The sequence below is a fragment of the Salvelinus alpinus genome, chromosome 9, assembly GCF_045679555.1.
Source record: "Salvelinus alpinus chromosome 9, SLU_Salpinus.1, whole genome shotgun sequence".
In the NCBI taxonomy this organism is placed as follows: domain Eukaryota; kingdom Metazoa; phylum Chordata; class Actinopteri; order Salmoniformes; family Salmonidae; genus Salvelinus; species Salvelinus alpinus.
The window spans coordinates 74,872,882-74,890,859 of NC_092094.1; the positions used below are offsets into that span (position 1 = coordinate 74,872,882).

The following is a 17,978-nucleotide window of genomic DNA, read 5'->3' on the forward strand; positions in this document are numbered from 1 at the left end:
TTCTGTGGTGGACACCGTGCTGCTCCCAGTGTGTTGTGTGTGTATGGTGTGTTTGGTACTGTGTTAGCGAAAGTTGTGATTGTGTCTGTATAATGGATGGATAAAGATCTATTGTTCCTATGAGTTCCTCTGTGCAGGAGAGCTCTTCACCCAGCAGGAGATGCAGGAGATTCTGTCAGCTGCTCTGGAACCTGCCAAGAACGCCATCATCTACAAAGACTTTGTTAGCATGATGACCATGGACGACCCCCCCCCCACACACACACACACACACACACACACACACACACACACACACACACACACACACACACACACACACACACACACACACACACACACACACACACACACACACACACACACACACACACACACCTGCCTTCTGGGATTAATAACAAATGTAACCATCATCTTGCCTAATTGTTGTATTGTTCTAGATTCATAATCTGATACAGAATATATTGAGCTATTGTAAATATTTGCAGTGACATAAAACATTGTTTTATCTTCATCTGTTGTGCTAGGCCATGCAGTGACACCAGATGGCGCTGTGCATCCACAAACAACATCAAAACCCCACGCTGTGTAAATCCCATAAATCACAGCAGCAATATGTTTTCATTCACATGACACCACCAGCACACAGTATGTGCATTATCCTCAGAATGCGAAACACAAATTAATTGAATGAGACTATTCATGAATAGGACAATAAACTCAAGCTTTTTGGGGGGTTTAAATTGAGTGATTGTGTTCTGTGTAAAACCTCTCCAGTGAATGATTTAATACTACCTTATTGCTTAGAAATATACCTTGTTTCTGTGGTAGTGGTGGTGATGATGATGATGATGATGATAATTTTGAATGATATTCTTGATTAGGCCTAAACCTCTTTGATCCAACTATACATAGCACACCCCTGATCCAGGTACCTTTTAAATGCACATTACTGTCTTGCAACCATAGTCTATCATAGGCTACGCATCTGTTACTACCTTACTCCCTAGTCAGCATTTACCCCCTCCAAAAGTTGACATAGGAAATTAGCTGCCACCTGTCGGTCAACCAAGCATTGATACGGTATTGGTCGGCCAGTGAGGAGGGGGCAGAGAGGACCCTCCCCCAGCCAGATGTGAGCGCCACTCTCTCCAGTCTGCACCTCTGCCTTCAGATGAGCACGGAGCCTCCTGCAGTTTGCAGGCGTACAGACAGCCAGAGGAATACCACGGCTGTGCCTCTGCTCTGCCTTGGACTGTGGTGTGGGCTATAGCGCTGCAAACGCGGCGTCCCCACTGTCTCAACGTTGAGCCTGTGCGGCAGCGGCAAAATTCACTCTGCTACCGCCTTGCCTGCTGCACTTCGCCGCTCCCAGAGAGAGAAACCCGTCTGTACCCCACTTTCAAGTCGCTAAAGGAGACCGTGGATTGGAACTAATTATTGCGCCTATTGGATCAATTTGAGTGGAATTACTGTTAGGTCGTTGTTTTTCATGGTTGAATACAGTAGGCTATATGGATACCCAATCTGCGTGATATCGGTTCATGATTGAGAAGCACGGAGGGGCGTGGAATTAATTGAAATCTATTTGGTCTTCTTGGATGTAAAACAACCGAGATTTATTTCTCCCCACTCCTCCCTTCCCCTCTCCTCACCTTCAACATGACTTCTCTGTCTGGGACCAAAGAGAGGTCTGTGACCAGCAGGAGCAGAAAATACGGGGTAAGTATTTCTAATTAATACTAGTATAAGTGGATTGGATGATTATATCAGTAATAATTGTGGCAACAACAACAGTGAGTCGTGCACTACTGCCGCGCGCTCATGCATTCCAACAGATCAGTAACTGTATGCTTGCTACAGGTTTGAATGGAGGTAGGCAATTAATTACTGCGGCGAAGAGGGTAGGCTATAGTTAGGGAACGCAAATATCATACTCAGCTTTATTTAAAAAAAAAAGCTTTTTGCAATTTGTGTTCAAACTTTAGACCTACGTGGATTTGTTCGGCTGTGGTGCCGTTTATAAACATGGCAAAGACCGGCGTATAGTGAGTTATTGTGCGTTTCCCCAATTTAAATGGTCCATTAAAGGTAGGATTGCCTTTATGTTGCTCCCAACAGATGACCGACACCTCCCCGACAAAATCAGCCTCCTTCTCCCCGGAGACATGGTACAGAAAGGCCTATGAGGAGTCCCGGACCGGCAGCCGACCCGCTCCAGAGGGAGCCGGCTCTATGCCCAGCTCCACAGGCACCCCCTCCCCAGGATCTGGCACCTCGTCCCCGGGATCCTTCTCCGGTTCCCCCGGGACCATATCTCCAGGGATCGGGACCGGTTCCCCTGGGTCTCTAGGTGGCTCGCCAGGTTTCGGTACAGGTTCGCCGGGCTCTGGCAGCGGGAGCTCTCCTGGTTCTGAGAGAGAGAGGGGGATATGGTGTGAGAACTGCAATGCCCGGCTGGCGGAGCTGAAGAGACAGGCGCTGAAGCTACTGATTCCCGGCCCCTACTCCAGCAAGGTAAGCCCGGCTATATGCAATGCTGCTCGGCTATAGCATCCTCTGATTCTGGCGAACTCTGCAAAGACCATCAGACATCCCTATGGTGTACCATATTGGGAATATTGACATCTCCATACATGGCACAGGGCATAACTGTTTTCTGTTTCCATGTAAGAGACGCATGGTATGAGGAGTGAGTTGGATAATGGTAAATCTGACTACTGCCCTGTTTGTGTTGTGTTGTGCTTGGGCTGTAGAGCCAGAGAGCCTATGGGAAAAGCTCAGTTCAAAGGCAAACAGCTTTGTGCGGCGTGCTCGTTCAATAACTGGTATTATGCCAAAACGAATATGATAATACAATTTGATTTCTTGTCCATCAGCTTTATCCAAAATGTAAATAAATTAGTTCCATTTGCTTCATTACGCATTTTTTTGTTGCGATTAATTAATGGATGCTTTCCATTAGGCCTATAGTTTTTTTCCGTGTCCATAGTTGGGTTATTTACTGTTCTATTTGGCTACCTATGTATTTGTATTTTCCACTATCATAAATTAATGCTACAAATGAATTTGTCGGAGGCACAGACTCGTTTCACTGTGCAGGTGTGTGTGTGTATATGTGTGTGTGTATGTATATTTGCGTGTGTGTGTGTGTGTGTGTGTGTGTGCACGCGCATGCGTGCCTGTGCTCGCGTGTGATTGTTTGCGCGCCCGCGTGTGTGTGCGTAAAGAGGGTTCTCTCGCTATAGAGCACAATAGGCCTATATGCATGAGCGGTTTTTTCAGCATGTTGCGGATTTTAGGCGGCCTTGCCAAGTTATCTGCATTGCCAAGAGTCTAGGTTCTACAGAGTGACGAATGCAGCCCGCGGGGACGGTGTTAATTGGTTACAAATAGCAGCGTTCTGCGTGGCACAGCGCGCGTACTGTAAACCCAGAGCGAACAGAGGAATCGCGTCATGATCCTGGCTGCTGTAAAAAGACCACGGGTCGTTAAGACCGCAGGGGGGAGGGGTGGTACTGGTGGGATCCCAATTAAAACCGATTAAAATGAGTTCGGTTTTGACTCCCAATGTGCGTAATTGGCCCATTCATACACGGATCTATTCTGTGGGGATGTAGAGTGCTTATGAACTTCTAACCTTATACTTAAACTCAATCTTTCTCTGAACCATCTCCCCATTCTAGCCCAGCCTAACCATGGTGCATAAAAGTGTGATTTATTTCAGCCTGATACTGTATTTGAGAACAAATGTGTTTGAAGGTCTAGGGTTCTCTCCATAGCCTGCCATTCTGGTGTGGTTGTATCTACAGCACGCCCTACTGTTTGTTGGCAATAGAGAAGGTTGCTCTGAGACATGGTTGCTGACCGTGGTCACTGCTGACAGTGCACAGGTGATGAGTGAGTGGTAGGCCTGTAAGTGAGGGACCAGAGCAGTCCCCAGTAGGGACACAGGGGGTGCTGTATAGCAACAGACAGCTGGGCCGCGTTCAGTAGGCAAAAGTTGTGGAACTTTGCCGATAGAAATGCCATCAATAGAGCTGACACGATCCCTTATTCCAGGGCTGCCCAACCCTCTTCCTGGTGATCTACTGTCCTGTAGGTTTTTAGCCCAACCCTCTTCCTGGCGATCTACTGTCCTGTAGGTTTTTAGCCCAACCCTCTTCCTGGTGATCTACTGTCCTGTAGGTTTTTAGCCCAACCCTCTTCCTGGCGATCTACTGTCCTGTAGGTTTTTAGCCCAACCCTCTTCCTGGCGATCTACTGTCCTGTAGGTTTTTAGCCCAACCCTCTTCCTGGCGATCTACTGTCCTGTAGGTTTTTAGCCCAACCCTCTTCCTGGTGATCTACTGTCCTGTAGGTTTTCAGTCCAACCCTCTTCCTGGTGATCTACTGTCCTGTAGGTTTTTAGCCCAACCCTAATTTAGCAGTTCTCCAGGAAGAGGGTTGGGCAGCCTTGCCTTATTCTAAATGTCAGAGAGGGGTGTTTGTTCTACATGCTGTATTTCTATCTGAAATCAATGTTGCACAACGTTGTATCCTGCTGAACGCGCCCCCAGGAGCCTATGGAGCTGAGGAGCTCACCTATCAGAACGAACAACCAGGGGTGAAGTTTCAGACAGGGGGAAAACATGCAGTGGAAACTGAACAGATCTCTATTGAAATCATAGTGGGAACTGGGAGAAACAAAAAAAAATTGGGACCACCTCGTCACCTTGGGACTATAAGGTTCTATCTGCACAAGGCGTAGTTCTGAGATATTGAGCATTAAAGTTTTCACATCTCAGATTTCAGAACTGTTTAGTAGTAAATTCTTCTTTTTTTATGACAACTGTAGCTATTTGAATACATAAATGATAGAATAACACTATTTTACCAAGATAGTCAGAACACATCCTCAAATACATGAAGAAATGTGTTATGCTCATCAGACTAATTATTAACTGTCATCACTGAACAACGATGTGACAACATTTAAGGTTTCTGACAGTGTTGTTTTGTTTTGCTTGCGTGCCAGTATTGCTGTCTGGACTAGCCTAGACCATACTTAAAGGGAGATTGCAAAGATGTGTTCTGATTGGTCCCTCTGTATTTGTTCAGGCTTGTGATTGGACCTAAGATAGATAGACCCTTAATAGCGCCAAGTCCAAAAGGGTTTATGCAAGAATTTCACTTCACCTGCGTTAACATCTGCAAATCTGTGTACGCGACCAATACACTTTGACTTGGTTTGATTTAGTAAAAAAAATAAAAAAACACTTGCAATTGACTTACATATTTTTTTTTACATCACAAACATATGAAGAACCATCTAAAGATGGATTATAACTCATTTTTGACAAAAATGGCAGATAGTCCCAAGGTCTCGACTTGCAAAATCCCTATCTAACATCTGGATCTGGACTTGAACAATGAATTGTCTTATTGATTAAGTCAATATAAATGGTACACGATGTTCGTCTGAGCACCTTCTGGAAGCTGCAGGTTTAGTGAAGGGGTCATATGGAGCGCGGTATTGTAAAGGGTGGGAGACTGTTTAGCCGTGTGTGTGTGTGTGTGTGTGTGTGCGTGCGTGCGTGCTTTTGTGTGTGTGTGTGTGCATATTTCTGTGTGTGTGTGTGTGTGTGTGCACATTTCTGTGTGTGTGTGTGTGTGTGTGCGTGCGTGCGTGCTTTTGTGTGTGTGTGTGGGCACATTTCTGTGTGTGTGTGTGTGTGTGCACATTTCTGTGTGTGTGTGTGTGTGTGTGCGTGCGTGCGTGCTTTTGTGTGTGTGTGTGTGTGCACATTTCTGTGTCTGTGTGTGTGTGTGTGTGTGTTTGTGTGTGTGTGTGTGTGTGTGTGTGTGTGAGGGTTCAGATAAAGTTAACCTTTTTCCCAGCCTCCATTACAAAGTGGTAATTGACTGGAGAGTGTGGGTATGTTAGTATTACAGTGGATTACAGGGTGAACGTTTGACACTCTCCTAGTGAATTGCACTCAGCAGGTAAATGCACAGGCTTCCACATAGAATTATAATTCAAAGAACGAATATAACAGAATTTTCCATTCAGAGCAGTGTTGGAGGGCAGCCATATGCGGTGGGCCGTTCCACGACACTTATCATCATCATCATCATCATCATCATCATCATCATCATCATCATCATCATCGGTGTCATCATCCTCATCATCATCATCATCGTCATCAGCGTCATCAGCATCAGTGTCATTATTATTGGAGTGCAGTCATATTGATGATTGGTGTAAAGGGACGTTGGCTGACTTTAATTGCGGTTTGAGCTCTCTGGCTGGGCAACTTTCTTGTCAGGAGAGAGACACAACTGGAATGGTTGGATATGATTAGTTTGTATTCTCATCGTTGGGAAAGAAGAAAAGAGTACTGTTATTATGGAAGGGGCCCTGCAATAGATTAGCGTCCTCATGTCCAGGGCTGTTCTGGCTCGTACCAAGCTATTAGTGATGGGACGAGAGAGAGTTTGAGGGGTTGTTGTTTGGGCAAATCTCTGTTGTTCTGACAAGAACATGGCTGGTAGCTAGTAGGTCTCTCAGAGAAGACAAGGGACACGGGTTCTGTCCCAAATACCACCCTATTCCCTATATAGTGCACTACTTCCGAACAGAGCCCATTGGAACCTGGTCCGAAGTAGTGCACTATGTACGGAATAGGGTGTGATTTGGGACGCGGCCATGGTGCGTCCATCACCTCTCCTGCTTCCTGTTCCCCCTCCCTATGGCAGAGCCAACAGACATGAGTATTGCTATGCTAATCATGACCTTCACAGAGCCACTGTAGAGAGACCTGGTTCTCAGTCTCTGCTGAGCGTCCGCACACAACACACGGGGAACAGAAACAGACAGAACGCCACACAGTTGAAGAGTGCAGCAACGGAGTCCATGTTCGAAAAATGTCACTCGCCGCAACCTGCCACTGCCATGTGTGTCTGCAAGGCTCAGGGTTGGAGGGCAATGGAAAGAAGGAAAAAGGAGAAAAAAAAGGAAAGAGAGGGAATAAGTGTAGCCTAATTTACCTAATTTGCATGACTAGGTACTGCAGTGCAGAAAGGGGCTTTTGCCTCCCCCATTCTCCCTTCCCATTCCTCCTTTCCTCCCCCTCGTCTGTCTATTTCTAATGGAGGGATCTGACATCACACAGCGTGTGTGTTTGCGTGTCTTTGCCTTTCTCTTTGAAGCGGATGTGTTTGTTAGCTGTGCTGTGGTTAAGGTTCACGGCCGACCAACCAACTACAGGAGGAGGCTATCAAAGAAAAACAGGGATAGACAATGTATGGGAGGAAGGAGAGAAATGTACGAACAGAGGGAGGGAAGAGGGTAAGGTATGGCCTCTAGAGGGGTTATGTTAGTAATAATGGCAGAGGAGAGGGAGGAGGAGAGGGAGGGAGAGATGGAGGGAGGAGACGGGTCAGGGAAAAAGAGGTAGATGTCAGTGACACCGCATGGGGGGATTTTTATAGACATATTTGTAGCTGGAGGCTCAGAGGCACATCTGGTACCAAAGCTGAAGTCATTCAAGTCCTGGTTCCTGTGTGTGTGTGTTTGTGTGTGTGTGTGTGTGTGCACTGTTGTGTGTGTCCCAAACCCAAATCGTAACTGGTGAGCGGTCTGTTCTTGGTTAGTCAGGTCCAGCTCAGTAAAGTGGATCAGAGTGTGTGACGTGTGTGTGTGTGATGTGTGTGTGTTTATGTGAGCCATGAGGAATATGTACTAGAATGTACAAGTAGGAGTGTCACTGGCTCAGATCTCAGTGTGGAGAGGTTTAACTTCTCTTACGGACTCCCCTGTAACATACAGTACCACTACCTTACAGCACTGTTGGTAAATTACCACCTAGCCTTGTACACACACGCACGCGCACGCACATGCACACACACACAGCATCGCTCTCGTAACCGTGGCACCCTCCGTTGCTACGGCAGCGACATATGACAGATGTGAGCTGCATACATATCTCAGTCAACGTTAATGTGCTCTTCACGCCTGTGTGTCTGTGTCTGTGTGTGTGTGTGTGTGTGTGTGTGAGCGTTAATGTCCTCTTCATGCCTCTCAGGTGGGAAAGGCATTACCATATAAAGAGGTCCCTTCGTCAATACAGCGAGAAGGGATGGATGGATGAGAAAGAAAGAGGGAGGGATGCTGATGGCGGGTGAATCGAAGAGCTTCTCATACAGACTTCTTAGTGGCTCCTTCTGTATCCCTCTCTTTCCCTTTACTCTCTTTTTCACCATCACTTGCTCCCTCTCTCTTTGAAGTGTCACCTTCCACACTTCTCAACCTCTTTTTCATTTCGTCTCTCTCACTTTTCCCCCTCACCTCTTTTCTTTTTCTCTACTTTTCTCTCTCTCTCAATTCAATTTCAAATAAATTACATTTCAATTCAAAGGGCTTTATTCGCATGGGAAGCATATGTTTACATTGCCAAAGCCAGTGAAATAGATAAACAAAAGTGAAATAAACAATCAAACATGAACAGTAAACATTACACTCAAAAGAACAGAGGCATTTTAAATGTTATATTATGGCAATGTACGGTGTTGTAACACTGTGCAAATAGTTAAAATACAAAAACAGAAAATAAATAAATACGGGTTGTATTTACAATGGTGTTTGTTCTTCACTGGTTATCCTTTTCTTGTGGCAACAGGTCACACATCTTGCTGCTGTGATGGCACACTGTGGTATTTCGCTAATATATATATGGGAGTTTGTTAAAATTGGATTTGTTTTCAAATTCTTTGTGGGTCTGTGTAATCTAAGGGAAATATTTGTCTCTAACATTGTAACGTGTACGTTGAGAGTCGGGAAGCAAGTACAGGGAGTGAATAATTTAATAAATAAACGAACGTGGACAAACCAAGAACCACGAGCAGCGTACAGACATGAAACAACGGAACAGAAACAATAACACCTGGGGAAGGAACCAAAGGGAGTGACAGTTATAGGGAAGGTAATCAGGAAGGTGATGGAGTTCAGGTGAGTCTGATGAGGCGCTGGTGCGCGTACCGATGGTGACAGGTGTGCGTAATAATGAGCAACCTGGTGACCTAGAGCCCCAGAGAGGGAGTGTCCTTGACAAATATGGTCATACATTTGGCAGACGGTTAGGAAGTGCGGCTCAGTTTCCACCTCATTTTGTGGGCGGTGTGCCAGGTCTGTCTATGGCGTCCTCGCTCAATAGCAAGGCTATGCTCACAGAGTCTGTACATAGTCAAAGCTTTCCTTAATTTTGGGTCAGTCACAATGGTCAGGTATTCTATGTACTCCCTGTTTAGGTCCAAATAGCACTGAAGTTTGCTCAGTTTTTTGGTTAATTCTTTCCAATTATCTTTTAGTTTTCTCATGATTTGGTTGGGTCTAATTGTGTTGCTGTCCTGGGGCTCTGTGGGGTCTGTTTGTGAACAGAGCCCCAGGACCAGCTTGCTGAGGGAACACTTCTCTAGTTATGGAAGGTCTTGTCACGTTCCTGACCTGTTTTCTGTTAGTTTTGTATGTGTTAGTTGGTCAGGACGTGAGTTTGGGTGGGCAGTCTATGTTTTCTGTTTCTATGTTGGTTTAAAGGGTGACCTAATATGGCTCTCAATTAGAGGCAGGTGTTTTTCATTTCCTCTGATTGAGAGTCATATTAATTAAGGTAGGTGTTTTCACACTGTTTGTTTGTGGGTGGTTGTCTCCTGTGTCTGTGTCGATGTTACACCATACGGGATTGTTTCGGTTTGTTTCGTGCGTTTATGTAGTCTGTTCCTGTGTCAGCGTGCTTCGTGTATATGTAAGTTCGTTTGTTCAGGTCTGTCTACATCGTTTTGTTATTTTGTTAGTTATATCCAGTATAGTTCGTTTTCGTCTTTGTCTATTTTGTTTATTTAATAAATCATTATGTATTCACAACCTGCTGCGCCTTGGTTCGATCACTACTCCTCCTCTTCGTATGAAGAGAGAGAGGAACGCCGTTACAGAACCACCCACCAAATAACCAGAACCAAGCAGCGGTGTAACGGGAGGAAGGGACAACGCAAGAAGGAGGAATGGACATGGGAGGATGTTTTGGATCGTCCTAATTCTGCTCTGCATGCATTATCTGGCGTTTTACGTTGTACATGGATGTTTTTGCAGAATTCTGCATGCAGTCTCAATTTGGTGTTTGTCCCATTTTGTGAATTCTTGGTTGGTGAGCGGACCCCAGATCACACAAACATAAAGGGCAATGGATTCTATAACTGATTCAAGTCTTTTTAGCCAGATCCTAGTTGGGATGTCAAATGTTATGTTCCTTTTGATGGCGTAGAAGGTCCATTCTTGCCTTGTCTCTCAGGTCGTTCACAGCTTTGTGGAAGTTACCTGTGGTGCTGATGTTTAGGCTGAGGAAGGTGTCGTTTTTTTGTGTGCTCTAGGGCAACGGTGTCTAGATGGAGTTTGTACTTGTGGTCCTGGCAGCTGGGCCTTTTTTGGAACACCATTAAGTACTCTGTGTTGACTTTTGCGGTTATGCAAATGCATAAAGTATGAATTAACTCCAATACTCTGTAAGTAAGACAAGTTAGCTTATTAGGCTGTGGAACAGCAGAGGACAGGACAGGGATGGAAAATAGCCTGATATTGAATACACACAACACACACACACACACACACACACACACACTCTGCCGAGGGAAGTGTCTCTTTCCTCCCGAATTGTGTTATTACAGTATGAGGAGAAAACCCACACATATAATCACATTTATAATCACCCAGCAAACATGACTAATTACACACACCATGCCTCTGTCATCAGGAACTTTAAACTAACTGGAAACTGTGTGTGTGTGTGTGTGCGTGCATATGTGCATGTAAATGTGTCATTCTCCTTGCCTTTCATGATAATGATGCTGCTTTGATCTTAGGTCCTTGCCCCTTTTCCTCCTTTCCCTACTATCCTTCCTTCCTTTCTCTCCTCCTTCCCTCCATCTAAGTGTTATTGAATGTGTGTAATCCTGGTTTGGTTCACAAACTTTCTGACCTACTTTTAAGGCCAATTCAAACTCCACTCTGTTAATGTTTCATGACATGAATTAAGAGTCTGCGGCGGGGCTACGAGAGGGTGCATTGGGGATGGAATCTTGGGGATGATTTAATGAGAGAGAGAGAGAGAGAGAGAGAGAGAGAGAGAGAGAGAGAGAGAGAGAGAGAGAGAGAGAGAGAGAGAGAGAGAGAGAGAGAGAGAGAGAGAGAGAGAGAGAGAGAGAGAGAGAGAGAGAGAGAGAGAGAGAGAGAGAGAGAGAGAGAGAGAGAGAGAGAGAGAGAGAGAGAGAGAGAGAGAGAGAGAGAGAGAGAGAGAGAGAGAGAGAGAGAGAGAGAGAGAGAGAGAGAGAGAGAGAGAGAGAGAGAGAGATTCGTACGGGACCACAAAGGGTCAGCTTGTCTACCTTATTGGTTGTGTGTTTGGAAGCATGTATCCTCCCGTGTCATTTGGACCATTGATACCATGGAAACAGTGAGTGCCAGCCCCATTTCCCTTCTCAAACAAAATGACAAATATATTAAAGTAGTCGGAAATAAATAAAAACAAGTGGAGAAAATGTATTTTCTTCCTCTGTCCCAGCTACTGGGTTTTGCTGAACAAACGCACACACACACACGCACGCACACACACACAGACTTCCACTATTGCCTCATGTACTCTGTGTTGACTTTTGCAGTTATGCAAATGCAGAAAGTATGAATTAACTCCAATACGCTGTAAGTAAGCAAAGCTTATTAGGCTGCAGAGGACAGAGGACAGGACAGGGATGGAAAATAGCAGCTCCTTGTGTGTCTGTGCCCCAAACACTGCAGTCTCTCCCCCAGAAATGCGGACTTATTTCAAGACAGTGCATGTCTGAAATAATCAATTATAGCAGCTGATGAGCCGTGTACGCGTGTGTGTGTCTGTGTCTGTGGTTGTGTGTCTGTGTGTGTGGTTGTGGTAGTGGGTGTGTGTGGTTGTGGGTGTGTGTCTGTGTCTGTGTCTGTGTGTGTGTGTTTTGTGTGTGTGAGTCTGTGTGTGTGAGTGTGTGTGTGTGTGTGTGTTTGTGTGTGGCTGCGGGTGTAGGTGTGAGTCTGTGTGTGTGTGTGTGTGTGTGTGTGTGTGGCTGTGGGTGTGGGTGTGAGTGTGTGTGTGTGTGTGTGTTTGTGTGTGGCTGCGGGTGTAGGTGTGAGTCTGTGTGTGTGTGTGTGTGTGTGGCTGTATGTGTGAGTCTGTGTGTGTCTGTGTGTGTGCCTCTCTCCATTGATTTGGGTCTGTGAGTGTACTAGTGTGTAAAGGAGAATGTGTGTGTTTCTGTAAAGCAAGTGTTTTTTCTATTCCTTTTCTTGAGGCTAAATGCAGTCTGCTTAGATCAGTCTATGCGCACGCGCACGCGCACGCGCACGCGCACACGCACACGCACACACACACACACACACACACACACACACACACACACACACACACACACACACACACACACACACACACACACACACACACACACACACACACACACACACACACACACACACACACACACACACACACACACACCACTCACATACAATGTGTGTGCACGCTGGGCAGTGTGATTGTGTCCCAGCAGGTGAGTGTAAGCTGCTCCTACTTTGTTGGTTTAAACCAGCATGGTTGCACAGGGCTGGATACAAGATCCCTACAAGGTTCACCCCTCCCTCCCTCTTTCCCTCTGCCCTTCCTTCCCTGCCCCACTCTAGATGGTCTGTACGTGTGTGTGTGTGTGTGTGTGTGTGTGTGTGTGTGTGTGTGTGTGTGTGTGTGTGTGTGTGTGTGTGTGTGTGTGTGTGTGTGTGTGTGTGTGTGTGTGTGTGTGTGTGTGTGTGTGTGTGTGTGTGTGTGTGTGTGTGTGTGTGTGGTTGGTTGGTATGACATTATCTTAGATTATCATGCTGCTGTTGGGCTGTCACCCTTATTTCTGCACAGCGTGTGTGTGTGTGCGTGCAAAAGTATGTGGACACACCTTAAAATGAGTGGATGTGGCTATTTCAGCCACACCCGTTGCTGGCAGGTGTATAAAATTGAGCACACAGCCATGCAATCTCCATAGACAAACATTGGCAGTAGAATGGCCTTACTGAAGAGCTCAGTGACTTTCAACATGGCACCGTCATAGGATGCCACCTTTCCAAGAAGTCCGTTTGTAAAATTTCTGCCCTGCTAGAGCTGCCCCGGACAACTAAAAGTGCTGTTATTGTGAAGTGGAAACGTCTAGAAGCAACAATGGGCCACACAAGCTCACAGAACAGAACTGCCGAGTGCTGAAGTGCGCCGCACGTAAAAATTGTTTGTCCTCGGTTGCAACACTCACTACCGAGTTCCAAACGGCCTCTTGAAGCAACGTCAGCACAACAACTGTTAGTCGGGAGCTTCATGAAATGGGTTTCCATGGCCGAGCAGCCGCACACAAGCCTAAGATAACCATGCGCAATGCCAAGCGTCTGCTGGAGTAGTGTAAAGCTCGCGCCATTGGACTCGAGAGCAGTGGAAACGCGTTCTCTGGAGTGATGAATCGGACTCCATCTGGGAGTCCGACGGACTAATCTGGGTTTGGCGAATGTCAGGAGAACGCTACCTGCGCCAATGCATAGTGCCAACTGTAAAGTTTGGTGGAGGAGAAATAATGGTCTGGGGCAGTTTTTAATGGTTCGGGCCCCTTAGTTCGAGTGAAGGGAAATCTTAACGCTACAGCGTGCAATGACATTCTAGACGATTCTGTGCTTCCAACTTTGTCAACAGTTTGGGGAAAGCCCTTTCCTGTTTCAGCATGACAATGCCCCCGTGCACAAAGCGAGGTCTACACAGAAACGGTTTGTTGAGATCGGTGTGAAAGAACTTGACTGGCCTGCACAGAGCCCTGACCTCAACCCCATCGAACACCTTTGGGATGAATTGGAACGCTGACGGCGAGCCAGACTTAATCGCCCAACATCAGTGCCTGACCTCACTGACGCACCTGTGGCTGAATGGTAGCAAGTCCCCGTAGCAATGCTCCAACATCTAGTGGAAAGCCTTCCCAGAAGAGTGGAAGCAGCAAAGGGGGACCATGTCCATGATTTTGGAATGAGATGTTCGGCGAGCAGGTGTCCACATACTTTTGGCCACGTGGTGTATGTGGTGTGATTGACGTGTCTCTGTGGAGGTGTAACAGCCGGTCCAGTCAGAGATCTGGTCTGGTTTTAGCTTGGTTGGTACTAGCCTTACTGGCTCACTCTACTGAATATATGACTACATGTTACGGCTTCTCTCTCCAAATAGCATATGACGTTACACACACACACACACACACACACACACACACACACACACACACACACACACACACACACACACACACACACACACACACACACACACACACACACACACACGCACACTTTTCATCGGGTGCTAGACGGACCCATGAAAACAGTACTACCGTTGTTGTTCCCAGGCAGACGACAGAAGATGTGTGGATGACTAAGCTGCTATTTCCAGTAGTGCTAAATGCTCTTCTGACGTTAGACTACCTCCTCCTCTCATCTCCCCCAGCTCTCTCTGACGCTGGCTGGCGGTTATTTCTGAGTCGGAGGTGTTGAACGTGTCGGAGACTGGAGGAGTGTTTGTGTATGTGTGACAGAGATATAAAGCGAGGGAGAAAGGGGAGGAGGCGAGAGAGAGAGACAGAGACAGAGACAGAGAGAACTTAAACAAGGTTTGACTTGAGAGACGAAGCTGGATCTATAGGGAACCTGTTTAACTATGTTCCATGGTGGCCAGCTCAGTATTATAGCTCACATGACATCAAGGATGGTTGATGTCAGTACAGGGAACACACACACCCATGTTATTACAGAAGTAATTACGGATTGTGAGATCTCACCTTACTGCTGTTTATACCGTATAGAACTACAATAGGCTACACCAATATACCTGTAAGTCAGTTGAAAGTAGGAGCCAGCTGAAAGTAAATGTTTAAATTACGTGTCAGTATAGATGTGCCTCTTTGGGGGCTCGAAAGGGGTTGAGATAATGACAAATCATAAAAACAATGAATATTGAAATGCAGTGTTTGTGTTCAGTTCTAAGGAAAGTAACAGTAGCTTCTCTCTCTCTCTCTCTCAATTCAATTCAATTCAATTGACTTTATTGACATGGCAAGTTATTATTACTTACATTGTCAAAGTATACATATCGAAAAATTTAAATAAAATATATATGTATATATATACACAAAATATATATATATTTATATATAAATAAATGGTGGGATTAACAGCAATAATAATAGTAGTACTCTCCCTCTCCCTCTCCCTCTCTCTCTCCTCTCTCCTCTCTCCTCTCTCCTCTCTTCTCTCTTCTCTCTTCTCTCTCTCTCTCTCTCTCTCTCTCTCTCTCTCTCTCTCTCTCTCTCTCTCTCTCTCTCTCTCTCTCTCTCTCTCTCTCTCTCTCTGGCGAGTTAGTGCAGGAGGCTGCTCAGCTTAAGGGGGAGGAAGGAAGAAGAGAGAAAGGCTATAGGGGCTGAAGAAGAGAAGGATAGATACAGCAGCCAGCTAAGTTCACATCAGGCTGCCATTATGTACTGTAGAAGCAGCTGCCCACTGGGCAAAAACTGGGTGAATCAACGTTGTTTCCACCTCATTTCAACCCAAAAATCTATGTGGTGACGTTGAATCAATGTTGAAAACAAATTGTTTTTTCAAGAAGTCGTCAGCGTCAGGGCATTTTGTATAAAAAAAATAAAAAAATAAATCCAATGACATGGCAAAATGTTTAGTTGATTTCACATTGAATTCACGTTAGTTGACAACTCAACCAAATGCAAATCAAAACGAGTCTGTGCCCACAGTGGGTAGGTTCAAACTGGGGTATAATAAAGAAAATGCTACTCCCATGAAGTTCTTCATTGCTGCACCAGAATAAAACATGTTTTGTCTGTAGTATCTTTCGTCGGGTCGTCATTTTGGGCCTTAAACAGGTGAACAGACTTGAGCTGTGCGTAGGGTTGCAAATAAAAATACAAATAAAATATAGCCCAGTTTTTCCAGAACTCCTGTTTGGAGGATTCCGGATTCCCTACTGATTTCCTCCTCATTCCGGGAATCTTCCATCCAGGTTTTACTTAGAATGCTTGCTACAATAGCTAGGTTCAGATAGGGACACACGTCTCTGTTCTGTTCCACTGATGATGAGGATGTTAATTCCTGTTTAGTTTTTCTTTATGTTTGGTATAATAGAAGCATCTGAGTACAGAGGGTGATCAGCCTCATTGGTTTTGCGATAGTCCTAGTAAGAATAGCTTTATGCCTCCGTGCTGTATGTGGCATAAAGGGGAGAGGGAAGGAGAGCGAAGGGGTGGAGGAGAGCGATATAGGGAGAGGTTAACAAGGTAGAGAGAATGACATGGGGGGGGGGGGGGGGGTGCAGAGAGAGGAGAGGGAGAAAGGAGTTGAAGAAGGAACTGGAGGAGGGGGAGGGAGGAGATGAAGAAGGAACGGGAGGAGATGAAGACCTGAATAATGACAGATTAAGAGGCAGAAAGCAGAGAAGAAGGAAATAATTTAGAGCTGACGATAGCTAAGACCTGTTATTGTCCTGCGTGCCTTTAGTTGAATTAATAAGAAACTACATGCACCTGGTTATAAGAGGACTGGACAGCTATGAACTATCCCAGAGTTTTACTTCAAGTTTCAGTCATTTTGTGGAATACCTTTAAGTATGCATCACGGTGTGTGTGTGTGTGTGTGTGTGTGTTTGTCCTGTTATTGACCAGCAGTATAGGGGGGGGGGGGGGTAATAGAGGATACAGCTTTAAAGGTTAGAACCAGAGGCCATTACACACACTCTGGCTCTCAGAGAGCTTGTTTTATGAGCTCTGTAAGTGCATTCCTGAGTTAAATGCGCAGGGGTTAAGTGTGTGTGTGTGTGTGTGTGTGTGTGTGTGTGTGTGTGTGTGTGTTGGAGGTGGGGGTAACCACATGAGTGGGAGGGGTTTGGGGGGGGGGGGGGGGGGCAACCACAAAAAAGTAAGAATGGATATGAAAATTGGGGGTGGGGGGGAAATAGGTAGATATTACATTTAGATGGAACTTAAATGGAAGCTGGTTGACATTTGCACTGTGATGAAAGCTCATCTTTTACACAGAAAAAGGAGAGGCAGAGAGAGAGAGAGAGAGAAAGAGAGACTGCTTCAGCAACTGGGACAGACTTAGAGACAGATCAGGAAGAGCTTTTGAATTACTTTTAGAGAATATATCTTTATAGATAATCATCAGCATGGCTGCTTTGTGTCTGCTCTCTATCTAATGTAATGCTAATTTCTGCTTCCTTTACCCGCTGGACTGATACGATACTGCATATTACGGCTAATGGATTGGAGGTAGAAACACACAAACACACAGTGACTGACTGACTGGCTGGCTGGCTTGCTTACCGGAAGACTGGAAGACTTGACGGGTTCACTTCTCTGTACCCTTCAACCTCCCCTCTGTTTCTGCAGATATGGTCAGATTTATATCGGGAAAGATGTGTGTGTGTGTGTGTGTGTCTGTGTGTGTTCATGAAGACAGCTACAACCACCCTCCCGGTTTGAAATCCGACAGTTATATAACTGACCATTACAGTTGCTGTGCTATTCCTAACTCTCCTCTTCCTACCTCCATCCTCCTCCCTCTCTCCTCTTCCTACCTCCATCCTCCTCCCTCTCTCCTCTCCCTACCTCCATCCTCCTCCCTCTCTCCTCTTCCTACCTCCATCCTCCTCCCTCTCTCCTATCCTCCCTCTCTCCTCTCCCTACCTCCATCCTCCTCCCTCTCTCCTCTTCCTACCTCCATCCTCCTCCCTCTCTCCTCTCCTCCCTCTCTCCTCTTCCTACCTCCATCCTCCTCCCTCTCTCCTCTTCCTACCTCCATCCTCCTCCCTCTCTCCTCTCCTCCCTCTCTCCTCTTCCTACCTCCATCCTCCTCC

The 17,978-nt window shown here is 45.9% G+C and overlaps 1 protein-coding gene across 1 annotated transcript in view; it reads left to right on the forward strand.

Annotated features, from left to right (window-relative positions):
• Positions 1–1,164: 1,164 nt before the first annotated feature.
• Positions 1,165–17,978, forward strand: part of LOC139530626 (kinesin-like protein KIF26B) — a 156,659-nt gene continuing 139,845 nt past the window's right edge. Inside the window, exons 1-2 of the mRNA XM_071327202.1 lie at positions 1,165–1,722; positions 2,122–2,517. Of these exons, the coding sequence (XP_071183303.1) occupies positions 1,663–1,722; positions 2,122–2,517 (456 nt within the window). The 5' untranslated portion in view covers positions 1,165–1,662. The remainder of the gene's footprint in view (positions 1,723–2,121; positions 2,518–17,978) is intronic.